The sequence below is a fragment of the Vombatus ursinus genome, unplaced genomic scaffold (genome assembly GCF_900497805.2).
Source record: "Vombatus ursinus unplaced genomic scaffold, bare-nosed wombat genome assembly UNPS02014839.1, whole genome shotgun sequence".
NCBI classification, from domain to species: Eukaryota; Metazoa; Chordata; class Mammalia; order Diprotodontia; family Vombatidae; genus Vombatus; species Vombatus ursinus.
Genome location: NW_020954617.1, coordinates 6,083,831 through 6,100,547, shown reverse-complemented (window position 1 = coordinate 6,100,547; position 16,717 = coordinate 6,083,831). Strand labels below are relative to the sequence as shown.

Below are 16,717 nucleotides of genomic sequence, written 5' to 3'. Positions count from 1 at the left end.
AGAAGACTCTTAAGTGCATATTGGCAAATATTTAAAGCAAGATACAATAATTTATCACTCCTATTATATTCTCCCAGGAGGATGATACTTAAAATATTAAAACATGAAACATTTTGTAGGATTGCTGAACAGACATTTTCACCTTGGATCTTCACTGATTTAAGGTCTATATCCTCTGGCAGGTTGGGGCATGGCTTTTGTTCATCTTCCTGGATGTGATAATTTTTTTCCTCCAAGATGTTGTTGCTGAGATCACCTGCTGAGCAACTAGCATGTGGATCCAGCAGCTCCCAACCTCTGAAACTCATCATGAGCTTCTTGGCAAGGCTAGAAACATCAACCTCAGGATTGCTATCCAGTCACCTGTAATCTAGGAAAGAAATACAAAGCAGAAGGGGTAGCCAGAGGCTCACCTACATAAGCACATGTACTTACTGCCATTTTTTTTTAGAGAAAGAAATCCCATTCTCAAGTTGATGGAAGTAATAGAGAAAACTTAAAGAGTTTTGACATGCTTGAGAGACAGGAAGAGAGAAACAGCAGAAATTTTCTCTTGTTGGAAGTCTACTGAGTAGCTCTTCTGTTCAGTGACCAATGTTCTTTGCACCTTCCCCTCAAACTCCATCATGGGGACCAAAGGCCCAGCTAGGAACCTCTGTTTGAAAATGCCCTTCAGAGGCCAGGGCACATCTTATCTGAAATGTCCAATCATGGGGCTCAGTTCTGTGGGAAGTATTCCTGCCAGAGTGGATCAGGGCAGGGCTCCCCTGATGATCTCTATTACAGATACATTTTGCTTTGATACAAAAAAAGATATCCAACCAACATTCAAACAACTCTCCTTCTCCACTGTACATTTCCTGAAAATCATTAAACAGAACTTCCTGAGTGATTAGACTAATTACTAAGCCTAACTTTGCACCTTTGTAGTTTATTGATTATTAACAGAAGGATATATTTTAATATTTTAGTACCAACAGTGTCACTTAAAAGAAAGTGGGATCTTTCAGCGGGAGTTTTGTTCACTTTTCATGTTGTCTTTACATATTCTGGAGTACTTGCATACATATGTACATGCACATCTATGAAGAAAATGGAACTATATGTACACACACACGTTTATATATCATTCCATTGTCTTCATTTTGCCTCACTTCATACAAGTTTTCCCATGTTTCTCTGAAATCTCTAGATTCATTGTTCCTTCTAGAACAATAATATTGTATATTGTTGAATTTATACAGTTGTTCCCAGATCAAAACACTGGGAGTGTATTTTGTTTTCAGATTGTTATTATTATAAATAAAGCAGCTATGAATATTTTAATATTTGGTGTTTTTCTTGCTTTATTAACATCTTTGGTGTACAAACACAGTAGTGGGATCTCTAGATCAGAGTATAAGTAATTTAATAACTTTTCTTGCATACTCCCAATAGTCTTTTAGAACAATTGGGTCAATTCGCAGCTCTATCAGCAGTGAATTAGCAAGCCTGTCTTCCCATAGCTCCTTTAGGGCTACTTTCAATATGTGATAACCCATTGAACCTACCCAGCACCAAGAGCTGTTCAATCTTGCCTTGGTAGATAGTGAATTTCCTTGAACTAGGCAAATTGAAGCAGAAGTTGTAAAGGAATTCTTGTAGAAAGAAGGTTGAGCTATGAGATATTTTAGGTACCTTCCAAAGCAGAGATTCTCTGATTCTAATTCATAAATCACATAGATCAAAGGAAGTGCGTGGTGATTTTTGAAAGAGGGGTGGTCATGCCATTTTGCTTTGGGTAATTGTATCTCTTAGAGCTTAAAAAAAAATAGACAAGAAACTAACACCTCCTCCACCCTCAGAATCCTTCTCTGCCAATCCCTTCCATAAGTAGTATGGTAAATAATGAAAGAATAAAAAAAAATTATCAATATTTAGCATAGGCACTACACTAAAAAATCTCTTAAAATACAAATGCCAAAGGAGTAATAGTCCCTGCTTTAAAGGAGGTTACATTCTAATAGGGAAAATAACATATATAAGGGAATGGTGGACCAGGGAAAGAAGTTTTGGTTTTGGTCTGGAGGGTTGATCTATAGGGCAATATTGATTCATTACTGTACCCAGAAGAAGAGGTGAAAAGTGGGGTAGGGGAATGTAGAAGAGGATGTGTGGTGTGGTGTGTGTGTATGTGTGTGTGTGTGTGTATAATATATAGTATGTATACATATATGTATGTATATATCAATGTGCCCTGGGGGAATAGCTGGATAGGATGTGAAAGTAAAAGCCTAGGTAGGACCCAACCCAATGTCTATGGGCCATGCCCTTGGAACAACAGTGACCCTTTCCCTCCTTCCCTCTCTTCCTTCCTTCCTCCTTTTTCCTCCAGAACAATGAAAGAATACAGATATAACGGGGAGAGTGCTATCAAAGAACAGATAAGAGTTACCATCCCTGGGAAACAACTGTGTTCCCTTTCCCCCCTCCTTCTTTCCTTTCCCCCTTTTCTTTTTTTTTTCTCTCTCTCTTTTCTCTTCACACACCTTTCACAGACTATGCTATGATTTCTAAGGAAACACCAGGCTCAAGGCCAAAGCTTTGATTTTAGTCTTTTTTTGTTGTTGTTGTTAAATAAATCAGATTCCAAGAGCCAAACTTTGCTTTACAATTCATTGTGAGGGAAAAAAGGGAGGTGTTGAGGGACAGGACACAACCCACGCCTCGCCCCACTCCATGTGAAAAACCTGCCACAGCACAACCCACGAGTGCCTCTTATTAAAGAACTAATTATTCTGCTTTCCTTCCCCCCCATTTCTTCTGTTCTCCTGGAGCGAGAACGCTAGTGAAGATCGACAACTCCCAGAACTCCATTTTCTTCTTTACCTGCTGAACTAATCAGGAGTGGGACAGATAGTAGAGTGAAATGGTCAATTCTAGTAACCTCTTTTCCTGCTCACTCCAAGTGTCCTATTTCTTAAATAACAAGGAAACCTAGTCTTCCTAGTGGAAAGACGACTGGACTTGGATGTTGGAAAGCCTGGGTTCTAGTCCCAGCTCTTCCACCAAGTCACTGCATCACTACTATAGAGGAAAAGAGCCCTAGGTTTGGCTTTAGGGGACCTGGGTTCTAATCCCACCTTTGCTAACCTTGGACAAGTCACAGCCTCAATTGGGAAACCTATATTACTTCATTTGTACAATGAGATTACACTAGGTGACCTCAGCACTCCCTTCTAGTTCCAGATTCCACAAAGCATCTCACAGCCTCAGTTTCTTCATTTGCTTATTATTGTTTGGTTGTTGACCAATTATGCCTGACTCTTTGTGACTATTTCTTGGCCAAGATACTGGAGCGGTTTGCCATTCCCTTCTCCAGCTCATTTTGCAGAAGAAGAAACTGAGGCAAACAGGGTTAAGTGACTTGCCTAGGGTCATACAGCTGGTAAGTGTCTGAGGCCAGATTTGAACTCAGGATGATGAGCTTTCCTGACTCCAGGCCTGGTGGTCTTTCCACTGGGCCACCTAGCTGCCCCTTTTCATTTGCTAAAGATGGACAATTGTACTTCCTAGTCCAACCCTCCTCATTTTTACAGTTGAGGAAACAAAATTAGAACTCGCCAAAGGTCACAAAGATCAGAGTACCTAGGTATGGGGGTGGGGGGGATGTGATGGCAGAAATTATTGTGATGAAAACTGCTCTACAAAGTTCTTTAGAAACTGTCTCAGTTTTCCCATAAAGGTAGGTAAGAGCTCAGATGCTGGGCCTTGGCCCTCTAATGGATGCCCATCTGCTCTTACTTATTACAGACCCAAGAGGCATGGTATGTATCATGCCAGGGAGGAGGAAGGAGGAAGGAAAGCTGGCCAGAAGCAGAGCCTGGGGCTGGGAGGAGGGAAGGGAAGGCTAATTTGGGAAGCACTAATCTCCTGGCAGGCAGAACACAGACCACAAACTCTAGTTATAGGGTGTTGGCTCAGATTCAACATTTTTTTATTTTGCCAACAAAGGAGGTTGTGACACCAAGAGGTATCCATGATCACCGTGGTGCCGTATATACATCTGGGGATTGATCACATTCTCCGTCCAGCATCTAATCTATTTTGCCTTGGATGAATATTCCTGCTAGATCAGGTCCTAGAGTACAGGCATCAAGTCTTCATTATCACTGTGCTCTAATGACCTTTACTACTAGCCTGCAAGTACTTTCTAAGTTACATGGACATTTTTAAAAATGCAGTATTTTATTTTTCCTCAATTACATGAAAAAACAATTTTTAACATTCATTTTTAAAACTTTGAGCTCTAAATTCTCTCCCTCCTCCCCCACCCCATTGAGAAGGCAAGCAATGTGATATAGATTATACATGTCATGTAAATATATATATATATATATGTAGTCATGCAAAACATTTCCATATTAATCCATATTAAACATAAGACTTTCCCCCCCAAACTCAAGATGAATAAAGAAAGTAAAAAAAAATACGCTTCATCAGACTCCATCAGTTCTTTGTCTGGGGATAGATAGCATTTTTCATCATAAGTCCTTTGGAGTTGTGTTGGATCACTGTATTGCTGAGAAGAGCGAAGCCATTCACAGCTAATCATTTTACAGTATTGCTATTACTTTGTACATAGTACATTCACTTACATGGACATTTTTTTTAACATGGACATTTTCAAGACTGTTAGCCAGAGGTTAGGGTGCACAGTTGCTATAGCTCTGAAGTTGGACATGGTTTTACTCAGCCTCATAGGTACTAGCTGAGATAATTGGTTCAGAGGTGGTTAGATTGGCATTTATAAAAGCTGCTTAAGGATAAAGCACAGAAGGTGTTGGAGTGAGAGTTGTTAGAAATCAGAGATCCTGACTCCCAATCGCCATTTCCTACAGGATTTTCAATTTTTTCAGGGATGGACCCTGCCTCTAAGGTGAAGAAACATTTAGCCTGGAACAAAAAGTCTTGATTCAGGGAATGACCGATCTCAGTGGCCATCCAGTACAAACCCTATGTGAATAAGAATTCAATCCACAATATTTCTAGCTAACAGCCAACTAGTCTTTGCCTGAATACTTCCAGTGAGGGCAACTATCATATTCCCATAAGTCGTCTTTTCTAGGTTAAACATCCCTAGTTCCCTCAACTGATTTTCATAGCATCAGCTAGAGGTCCTTCAGCACCCTGGTTGCCTTCCTCCAGATTATCAATGTCATTCCTAAATTAGGGTGCCTAGAAGGGAACCATCAATCAATAAACATTTATTAAGTGCCTACTATGTGCCAAGCACTGCGTAAGCGCTAAAACACAAAATATTTCAGATGTCTGACTTGGGGAGAGTACAACTGCTCTGGTTCTGGACACTATGCCTGTTAACGTAGCCTAAAATCACACTAGCTTTTTTTAAACTGCCACACATCACTCTGTTGAGAGGCAAAAACATAGTGGATAGAGATCTGGCCTCCATGCCAAATCTTGCCTCTGAAACATACTGGCTGTGTGATCCTGGGCAGGTCACAACCTCTCAGTGCTCCAGGAAATTCTTTATGCCTATCAGTTGCAGAAAAGGTGCCTTGACAGAGAAAGTTTCCCTTACCGATGAAATCACAGGTCCAATACCTATTCCCTATCACATTGCTGACATTTAATTTTCAGTCCACTAAAACCTCCAGCTTTTTTTCTTTTTTTATTTATTTCTATTCATTTATTTATTTATTTATTTTTTGGTGAGGGCAATTGGGGTTAAGTGATTTGCCCAGGGTCACACAGCTAGTAAGTTGAGTGTTATGTGTCTGAGGCTGGGTTTGAAACTCAGGTCCTCCTGACTCCAGGGCTGGTGCTCTATCCACTGGGCCACCTAGCTGCCCCTCCAACTCTTTTTCGAAGAAAACTTTTTTTTTGATTGCTATCTCTTAGTTTTACATCAACCTAGATTTCCCTCTTTGCCCTTTCCCCTGCCCCTTTGAAAGAACACCTTTCGGCTCTTTTTCAAGCAAATTGACATTTAGCCATGTCTTGCACCGTCCAGCTCTAAATCCGTGATGCTATAGTCTTTTTGGATGCTGTCATCAGATGTGTTAGCTATCCCTACTAATTTTGTGTCATTTTTCTAACTGATGAATATGCCATTTATTCCTTTGCCCAAGTCACTGATAAAAATGCACAGCATCAAGTTCAGATTTCTTGGGAATTCCACTAAAGAATACCTTTCAAATTGACTTCAAATCATTTAGAATGCCACACAATCCAAAAAGGGTATCCAGGAGAAAATGGACCAGCAGTGTCAAAATCACAGTTTGCTGCCACATCCTTTTTCTGGTCAGGGTAGTTTTGGAGGAGACCTTCAGCCTAGCCCAGAATTAGTACAAATAGCTGAGTCTGTTCTATTGAGTGGCATGCAGTCTGGGTAGAATTATGAATGAGCAGAGGATTCAGGGATGAAGATAACCATCTCGTGGGCATGGCTTGGAGCAAGTTAAGAGCCGACCACAAAAATATGCTCACTTTGACCAAACATCTACTTCTACCTAGCTGAAAGAAGTAACAGGCAGTTAAGTTTATTATCTGGTACTGGTTTAGATAGAAAAATTCCTTGGATTTCTCCTACCCCTCTCCCTGATTCTTCCCACCAATGGGCTTCATTTCAATTCAAACTCAAACTTTGAAAATACCTACTATGTGTAAGGCACTGTGCTAAACCCTGGAGAAACAAAGATGAAAAAAATCACAGTCCTTTCCTTCAGGGAGATTACAATCTAAATGGGGATATTACTCATAAATATAAGTAGTAGAATGTAATAAAGACAAAGAATAGATCCAGACCAAGTACTCTAAAAAAATGTGAGGAGGAACAAATTTTCATCTGGGGAGCAGTGGTTTCCCTTCAGGCTTTATGCCCTAGGGATACTGGCTCTTTCCTTCTGGCTAGAAGGGCAATGCCCGACTTCCACACCCATAATTCTGAACTCCAAAGGATAAGGACAGAGAGGTGAGAAACAGGCAGGACCCCCTACGCTAAGTCAACTTGGCCCAACTGTTGACAGAAGTTTCAGCCTTTTCATTTTCTACCCAGATTCAGAGTTTCCCCCTTCCTTTCTTTTTTTTAAATTTTTTTTGGCAGTTGGGGTCAAGTGACTTGCCCAGGGTCACACAGCTAGTAAGTATCAAGTGTTTGGTCTGAGGCCGGTTTTGAACTCAGGTCCTCCTGACTCCAGGGCCAGTGCTCTATCCACTGCACCATCTAGTTGCCCCTTCTCCCTCCCTTTCTGACTAGAGATCTCTCTCACCTGGGTCAGATTCCGAGTTGACAGCAGCAGTGAATACACTCAGAGGACTAGATCAATTGATGAACATTTTATTTGTGTTTTGAGATTACACAGTAGTTATTGCTGATCTAATACAATCACTCAGACATGAAGATTTCCAACAGTCTTTTGGAATGATAGATCCTCAGAGATTTTATTTCCTTTTAGTAGAATGACAATAAGAATTAGATGATTATTTTATGTGATATATAAGTATATATATATGTATATATATATTGAATTCAGAACTGAATGACTTGTTCACGTATAATTTGCTGGTGTTGCCTATTTTCCTTTCCTAATTTTTTTAATTAAAAAGCTTTATGCAACAACGCATTTTGATTTCTTTTTAAAAATCACAACAGAGTTAATGCTGAGACAACCATAGGAGCATAGCAGCAATTCTAGATCTGTTGAGGGAGAAGCCAGCAGCAGAAAAAGCTTTATAGGAGTGTGTGGCTATGGAGAGCTGTGCTCAGAAGTGGGAGAGGGAGGTGGGACATTCAGTTTTATTTTTCTTATTTAAAAAAAATATATAAATATCTACATAGAAGTTAAAATAAGGGCTAAGAATCAGTAAGTTCAATGATGAGAACAGCACCTCCGACATGCTGGAGCCAGACACAAAACAAGTAGCTCTTCCCCTGTTTCCAGATGATTAGGCTACGCACCTGAAGCAATGATCTGACAGGTCCCAAACTCAAAAGGTAGACATCAAAGGGTACTCCCAGATTCAAAACTAAGGGCACCTATTCCTGGCTCCCGTCTGTGGATAATGGGCCAGAGCTCCAGGAGAAGTTAAGACAGGTTATCTAAAACTCAAACTACTCTGGGTGACTGCATTGACCACTTAACCAGGGAACCCAGGGCACTACCTTACTCATCTAAAGCAGTATAACACAATAGGCTTCTTTAACAAATTGAGTAGTCCATGATCTTTAAGTTCCAGGTACAGATCTTCCTAAAGAGCCAGGCCCTGGAGAACAGTAGGCTGGGGCTCCTGATTCAAGGGAACATCAGAGTCCGAGGTACCTGACTGATGGAATCTACTCTGTCTGGGAGACCAGGGGACCAATAAGTACCCATGAAACACAGAAATGAGAAGAAGAGGAGGGGCATACCGGAGCAGGAGAGAAGGAATGGTCTAGATATTTATGATCTTCATTAGAGGGAAGTGTAATAGGGTTCAAAGGGAACACCCTCAAGTACCAAAACACAAGTGGGATTTCTCCAACAATTGCTGATAATACTCTATCAGGACCAGGGTCTGTGGATTAGAACTTAGCAAATATATTTTACTGAGGCAAACGGTTACTTATCTAAGCCTTTCCTCTTCATATCCCCAAAAGTAAGGTCACTTCCAGGCTGGCCCTGAGGGTAAAAGATGAAGACTAGGTAAGACCTGAAGGGGTGGAGTAGAGCAAGAGAATTCGGTTAGTATAGCCCTGGTAAACCTGGCCTGGATCAAATCTGATCGGAAGGACCAGAAGTAGTCCAGATGATGTTCTAAAACCCAATGGTTTATGGTAGCTTTCAGGTAGGACTGAAGTTCCCAAGTAGTCAAAGATAGCTGGGGCTACCCTAGATCCAACGTTAATCCTTAGAAGCTACCTGGTCTCTTTGAAAGACTCAGCCCAGTCCAGACCAGTGCCAGCACTAGGCACTTCCAGGGAAGAACCAAAGCTGAATCTGCCAATGGAATGAGTTACAGAGTCCCAGGATGCTTATCCTAATAAATTCTACTTGACACTAGGGTTGTCCCAGAAACCACCTCTAGATGATAGACAACACAGGATTTTTAGATGTTAAGTGGGGACTGGGGATGGGAAAAGAGAAGGGAGAAGACAAGCAGAGATATTTCAGCAGAGAAGAAAGGACACAAGTCAAACAACAGAGAAATTGGATCTTGGCTCCATCAATGGTAATGGCCATAGGGATAAATATTTGATGAAGTAAAACTAATCAAAGTAGCTGTGATTCCCTGGACATATAAGCCCAGGGATACTTATAAAACAGCTCAGCCAGTTAATCAAACTGGAAATCCCCTAGAAGACAGGAATTCTTAGCCCCTTTAGAAGGTGTCCCAAATTTGCTAAGCTGCAGGCCTGAGAGCCTGTTCCATTTCTGAACTCCAAACATACTTGAGCTGCCTGAGGAAGACATATTCTTTCTTTGCTCAATCTCAGGCAATTCTGGGCAGCAACAGGAAGACGGGGAGAAAGAGCCTTACAAATTCTCCTCCAAGATTATTCCAATTCTGCCTAGAGGGGCTTCCTGAGATGCTATCCAGCCAGATGGCATAAGAACAGAGTGACAGACCCTCGTGGATTTGGTTCCTACTTCCTGAACAGAGCTTTGGTTGAGTTGGAAAGCTGGTTTAAAAAAAAAAAATCCAAGCAATACCAGAGCTGCTGAGAAAATCATGGAGGCACAGTCTTCTGAGAATCAATGTCCAAATGGCCATAAACACATAAGAAGGAGTCTTGGACAAGGAAGGGGACCCCCAGTAGAGGCAGGTACAGCTGAATATTTGTGGGGTTCACTGAAGCTGTCGCCCTTCCCCCTCAATAGCTTTGTCAAAGAAGGCAGTGATAGTGCTGGCCAAGGCTGAGGCTCTGGGGCCATGCTGATTGAGTGGCTTTCCAGAGGCCTCACCTGGGGAAGGATAAGAGGATCAGTTACTGAAGATCTGTCACCAAACTCCCCCCAAAAAGCCCCAAGTGACAAAGACTCTGGAATCCCTGAATGGTAAAGGTACCCTAGACAACAGACACATGGCTGTCACAAAAACCTCAAAACTAACGGAGAATGATGCTGAAGATGCAGAGGGTGGGGTGGAGGGGGGAGTTCCCTGCTCCCTTTCTTCCTTCCTCCCAGCCCATCCTCTGTGGCTCTCACAGCCCTCAGGGCAGTAACCACACCATGGGCTGAGGCTGAGGGCACAGGATTCTAGTTTTTAATAAATAAATAATCTAACACATGGTCTATGGAGCGAGCATGGTGGGTGGCTCTGACCAGGGAAGCAGCTTGCTGGGTTTTGTCCTGTACAGTAGAGGAGAAAAATTGGGGTCTTGTTCCTTAAAATATCTTCTGCCTTCAGTTACAGGAACTTAATATCTAGAGGGAAAAAGAAACAAGAGAAGATGAGGCTATCAGGTAGTGGGAGCAGCCTGCCTGCTTGAAGAAATGGGGAAGCAGAGACTTCAACAGAAACTAGATAGAAGGGTTCCTTCATAGTGACCCAAATCCTATCTGGGGAGTGGGTAATTGGCTGCTTGTCATTATCAGTGGAAATGATCCACTCTTCTCTATACAGAGAAATGGAGAGAGACCAGATATTTAGTACCGGGAGCATTACCTGCAGGATGCCCCGCCACAGGGAAAGCCTCGGATCCATGTTGCAGGTGTCCCATTTAGGGGTCATCAAAGTCTAGCAGAGAAGGTTAAGAAGTGCCTCCTCCTAGCCCGCCCAGGGGCTTCCCAAGGACCTGCCCATACCCTCGGGAGCCCAAGTCACCTGTAGTAGTTCGGTTTGAAGGGTCCGTTCTTGTTGAGGCCCAGGTACTTGGCCTGCTCATCTGTCAGCTCTGTCAGGTGGGCATCAAAGGTGGGCAGATGAAGACTTGCCACATACTCATCTGGAATGGGCCCCAGAAGCAGGAAGTGAGTTGGAATCTCTGCTTCCCAACCACCCTTTCCACCTCAGGTCTAGGGATCTGAGTAGTGGTTTCTGGGACTGAGTGAAGGATTCTCCTCCACACTGTGATAACATCCCTTACCCGCCTTACTCCTCACCCTTTTTCGTCTTCCTTTCACTACTCCTCACGTGGGAGCAGTATTTGGCTTTCAGACTCTACTCAGCTTCTGATGCTGCTAGTTAAGACTTTTGTTCCTAATACTGACTGAGCCAACTACGGGGAAGGTGCTGACATCTAGGGAAATGGTGGAAGTCCGCGAACTAACAAAGTGATTGAGTCAAGGAGCCTGAGGAGCCCGAGCCCAAATGTCAGTCCTGCCCTGGGCTCAATGAACAGCTCTGGGTCATTTGGTGGCACTATGGGTCTGTTTCCCCTTTTGTTAAATCCAGGAAATGATCCTGGGGAGTTCTGGGAGGAAAAACCAAGAAAGGTTAAGGTTCCAGTTGACTCTACTCCAAGTTCCTCTCTACTCATGTACCATGGAGGACAGATCTGCACGTTCATATATCCTGTTCGTGTCATTTCATGCATTATTTGGCCACCCCAACCAGATCGCCAACTCTGAGGACAGAGCTTTGGTCTTAGTTCTCTGTCACTTCAGAGTGCTCAAGACAGGAATATATTATCAACTAACTTACTGGCAACTGTTTGAAGGGACTGGTAGAGAAAAGCAAGACCATTTCTTGACTTACTCCTTCACTTATACCTCAGCAGCCTAGAAAAATACTGAATCTCTTGAGGTGCTTGAGAAAGGTCAGGTGCCTTTTAAAAATAAAGTTTCTGTTTCTCCTATAGGAACACTGACAGTCAGAAGGTGATGAATCCCCCACCAGACTGAAGCTGGAGTTTGGGGGGTGGGAGCATGAGATGTTTAGTCAGAAAGGGGGGGTTTGACTTAGGGTGATCAGCAGTCCAGGGGGAAGGGAGCAAAGCAGAGGTGACACTACAAGAATCACTTACAGTCGGCCAGCATCTCCTTTTCCTCTCTCTTTAAGGCTGTTGCAATAGAAAGTACTGCGCCTACCACAAATCCTCCCACCTCTTTTCCCTTCTCTGACACTACGATGGAGGCATACAATGAAGCATGGGGCATCTCAATGACCCAACTAGAGCAGAATTGAGGGAGCCCTGCTTGGCTCTAGTTCTCCTCTCGTCCATCAAGAAGAGGAGCTTGGCTTTCTCTCCTCACTCGAGGCTGCTTTGGATGGGGCTCATCCTTACCCATTTTCTTGGGCAGCAGGTAGACATCCTGTTTATAGCGTCCTTCAGGGGCATTGTACAGCTCTATCAGAGCCAGAGCCTGGAAATAAAGCAGAGAGAAGGTGACTCCCTGACTACTCCCACCAAGCCTGGGATCCCATCACCTACAATCCGGCAAGAAGACCATTCTTCACTCTGCTGGCCTCACCTGAGTAGTGGCAGTGATGGAGAGCACAAATGTAGGCACTGTTGAGCAGCTCAGGTTCAGTAGGCGGCCCTAGGGAGCAAAGGAGATGCACAAGTGTTGGGGCAACCTCCCTTACCTGAAGCTATAGGGCCAAGACAAGCCACAGACAAATATTTCACAACCATATAAGCTGAGAAGAAGAGGAGTCGTGTTTGCAACCTGCCACAACACTTAGTACCATGATGGGACATAAACTAAAAAAAAAAAAAACAAAAAAACAAACAAAAACAACAATAACAACACCCACTTGTTGATTAATTGTTGTTTAGGAGCACTACTAAAATAAATCTGGGCAGAAAATGAAGGTAAGAGGAGTAGTATTTGGGTCATCCTGGACCAGCTTCCTCTTGGAGCTCCAGAGAATTTGGAAGGCTTTTTTTCTTGAAAAGCTGCCTTCCTTCCACCTTCTTCCATTGTCTTGCTGAGTCTAAAGGAAGTCTGACCCATAGTTTGACTACAGGTGCTTGTAGGGAATGGATGTGCCAGAAAGCCCTTCCCCCCACATCCCACTTTGTTCCCTGGGAAGCCTCACAACCTTTCTCCTAGACTCTGAGCACTAACAGTCAGAAACAATTGCAATGCTTCCTTTTGTCTTCAAAATTGCTAGGTGAGCCTTCCTAAGGCAACTAGAAATAAGTCACCAGACAGGGAGCTGACGTCAAAGCAACATCAAAGGTACAGATTTAAATATTCTGTACTCCACTCGTACTGTGAAGAAAGAAGATAGGTAAAGCCTCCTTAGAAACACCTTGTTTTAGTTAGGAAGGTAGAATCAGATGAGGTTGGGCTAAGAGACGGAGAGCCCCCAAACTTCCATATTTCCAGATTTCTGAGTCTACAGATTTCAATGTTTTTAAATTTATTTTTTTTAAATGATAACAATAACAACAAGCACAAGGAACTTTGGAAAATGAAAATGCAGGGAAATGGCTATAATACTCCTTGCTATTTCTGTTTCTTGCCTAGAGTATCCAGAGCAAACAGGATTCAGGACAGGCTGAAGGAGTAACAGTAAAGCAGCCAGAAGCCTAATGCCAGGGGGAAAAGGGGTCAAGAAAGTAAAAGGTAGAGCACTGGCCTGGGAATACAAAGGACAGAAATGAGAATGACATTAGATTGGACAGGGCCCAAGATAGGGAATTATCAATCTATCAACCAATAAATATTTAACTAAACTTTCAGCATCCCTACATTGAATAGTGCTACAGGAGCAAGGGTGAGATAGAAGATCAAGCCTGTGGTTTTCAGAACCTGCCTACCGTAGCCTTGGTTACAGCCAGGAATATCTACCCTTCATGTTCACTAAAACGATTTAAACCTTCCCACAAATGACATTATCACTTTGAGAGCATCTCACAAAGTAGCTTTGGTTCTATCCATTAATTCTTTCTATGGCAATAGTCACTGTCTGACTCAACCTGCAGAGTGAAAGGAGGAGACAGGATAATTGGTGAAAAGTGGGGAACCAAAATAGGTTCTTAATTGCTGAATGAAAAGACCTTTCACAATTAGAAATACAAGTCATGGGTAAAGTAGTTAAATTTCTGAGTTAAGAAACTGGCAATATGGAAAGGGGGAAAAGGAGGTAGTGGTCCTAGGGAAAACACTCTGTCCTTACAATTATTTTGTCTTCGTGGGGGTGGGAAAGAGTCATTGAAGCTTTCTGCCAGGTCTAGCCCAGCTCTGATACCAATGTTCTGTCCCAGGGTTATAATCTTCCAGGCTTGCTTACCTCTGCCAATAACACTATTCTCTTTCCATCTGGCCAGATTACATGATCAACTTGAGATCTCACCCGCTCCCAGGTCAGTTCTGGTGTACGCAGACTTGCCTAGAACACATGCAGAAAACATCCTATTAGCATAGCGAGTCTCACCATCAGGGACGAGGAGGTACAAGGTAAGGGAGCATTTCAAATAGCAAGCTGAAGGACACAACCACCATGCCAGATAGGGAGGACTTATCCTAGGCTGCTTGGGACTATTCTATTTCAGGAGATTAAACCTAGGTTCAGTGAGAGCTCACTCAGTTTATCACACCCCACAGTCTGAAGTGCTACGGAATACACAAAAGAAACCAGAGACATTGTTTCTGCCTCGAGGGAGCTTACAATTTAGTTGAAGACAGAATGCACGCACATGTGGAAAAAAACCCTTAAGAATACTTACAAGCGACATGCAAACAAGGGCAAATTAGTATAGTGCAACCTGAATACATACATTCTGGGGGGGACACAGAAGAAAGGGACTAAGTTGGGTGGAATTGGTCAGAGAAAGCTAAGAATCCTACATATAGTATGCTACGGCTCATGCCTCTGCCCCCATGTCCCATTATCCTGGGATCCAACGTGGAAGGGATGATGGGTCCCCCTTTACTTTTATGTCGTGTGTGTGTGTGTACACGTATTACATAATACATACACACACATATTCCAGGACCTAAAGTGTAGATAGGAGGCTGCCCGTAGAGAAACTACTCAATGAGAGAGTAAAACTCTCTGCAGCCCATTCTTGATATCTGTATATTGTATATTTAGAGAATAAGGGGAAAAAAAAAACATTAGTTAATTAGCAGAAGCAATCAGTTCAAAATCCACTAGCACAGACTCAAGATAATACAATTTTCTTTTTCCAGTTGTTTTGTACTGTCTTCTTCCTATAAGACAAAGATGAAAACTGCCAAGGCAAAGGGAGGAGATCTCTCTGTCCCAAACGACTCACTCATCCAGCAGCCAGGATATAAAAGGCCTACCCTTACAAAAAAAAAGTCCAGTATTTTGGTCCATTTGACAGTTATATTACCATAAGTAAAATTATATTTAGGACAACCCAGTGAGTAACAAACATGGAATTTATTACCCTGATGAGTTGTATAAAACAACGATGTAAAGTGATTTGAAAATAATTCGAATAAATGGATTATTAAAGGGAAAAAGAAGTAGTATGACAGTGGATAGAGAGCCAGCCTTGCTTCAAGTTCTACCCCTGGCACGCATTGGCTGTGTGACCCTGGGTATGTATTTAACCTCTCAGTGCTCCAGGCAACTCTTTAACACTCTAAGTTGCAGGGCAGCTGATGCCTTACACTGGTAGAGGCACAATTTGGGCCCAAACAAAACAAAAATCAATAGCAAGTTAGAGACAAGAAGGCTACAACCAGGGCCACTGAGATCACCATGCTCAACCATAAGGTATCCCTTCCTGAATGCCTGTTGATTGATGCCTTGTTAAGTGCTCTGGAATGGCTTGAAAACTCTGGCATTTCATTTGTTGACAAATGCTTGCTTTCTTCCTAAACATTCTGATGCTGGAACTTTAGGGGCTCCAAGCTCCCTACCAGACTTTTAATCTTGCCCGGTTCTATATTTTACTTTATTTTTTTCACCTTTTATAAAATGATTTTTATTACAACCCAATGAGACAAAAGCAACAAAATACTCAGAGGGCATAAGCAGAGATATTCAGAAATGTAATATCCCCATCAAGCATCATTATTATCCAGTCTATCATCTGGTCCTTCTAACATATTAATCATAGATTTAGAATGTGAAGCATATGGAGCATCCTATTGCATATACACAGGCAGTAGTATAACCCGATGAACCTTGCATCCAGAGGTGACTATTTCTTTCCTTTATTTATGTAATGGGTTGAGCCAACCCATACCAACATTAACCAAAAACATTTTTATATTATAATCAATTACGGTAAAATATAGTTGGAATATTAGGAGTATACTGGTTCTATATTTTATTTTATTCTTTAATTTTTTTTTGTTGAGGCAATTGGGGTTAAGTGACTTGCCCAGAGTCACACAGCTAGTCAGTGTTATGTGTCTGAGGCTGGACTGGAACTCAGGGTGTTTCTATATTTTATAGAAGAACTAGAATGATACCTGCAATCCAATTATCTCCTGACAAGCCTGCTCAGCTAGCAGCTCCAGAGAACTTCAAGGGTTAACAGTGTCCCAGGTTCTCACAAAGAGCAATAGCAATTATTCCCAGTAGCCAAACACCAAAATATAGAGTAGACTTCAAAAAAAAAGTCAAATGACCAGATGAGAGAATGCTTAAACCCACGAATATGAGTATTTTGTTCCATTTGGCAGGTATATTCCTATATGGAAGAAGTATGCTTCAACAGACTATCACAACTTAATGAGAATGCTCCTTGAAAATGTACAATTTCTTTTGTGATACTTCTTTCTTTGCCACGATAAATTGCAATAAATAATTTAATTTTCTTGAATGGAACTACCTCGAGTGGAACAACCAGGAAAGGCAT

General features: G+C 42.2%; 1 protein-coding gene across 7 annotated transcripts in view; it reads right to left on the bottom strand.

Annotated features, from left to right (window-relative positions):
- Nucleotides 1–7,323: 7,323 nt before the first annotated feature.
- Nucleotides 7,324–16,717, bottom strand: part of AHCYL2 (adenosylhomocysteinase like 2) — a 150,830-nt gene continuing 141,436 nt past the window's right edge. For 4 of the 7 annotated variants that reach the window (XM_027840183.1, XM_027840184.1, XM_027840187.1 and 1 more), the window contains exons 13-17: nucleotides 14,167–14,265; nucleotides 12,396–12,464; nucleotides 12,209–12,287; nucleotides 10,807–10,927; nucleotides 7,324–10,406 (exon numbers count right to left, since the gene is read on the bottom strand). In XM_027840183.1, the coding sequence (XP_027695984.1) occupies nucleotides 10,400–10,406; nucleotides 10,807–10,927; nucleotides 12,209–12,287; nucleotides 12,396–12,464; nucleotides 14,167–14,265 (375 nt within the window). In that variant the 3' untranslated portion in view covers nucleotides 7,324–10,399. Of the gene's footprint in view, nucleotides 10,407–10,802; nucleotides 10,928–12,208; nucleotides 12,288–12,395; nucleotides 12,465–14,166; nucleotides 14,266–16,717 lie in introns of those variants that run through there. The other 3 variants (XM_027840190.1, XM_027840185.1, XM_027840186.1) reach the window with 1 other exon arrangement.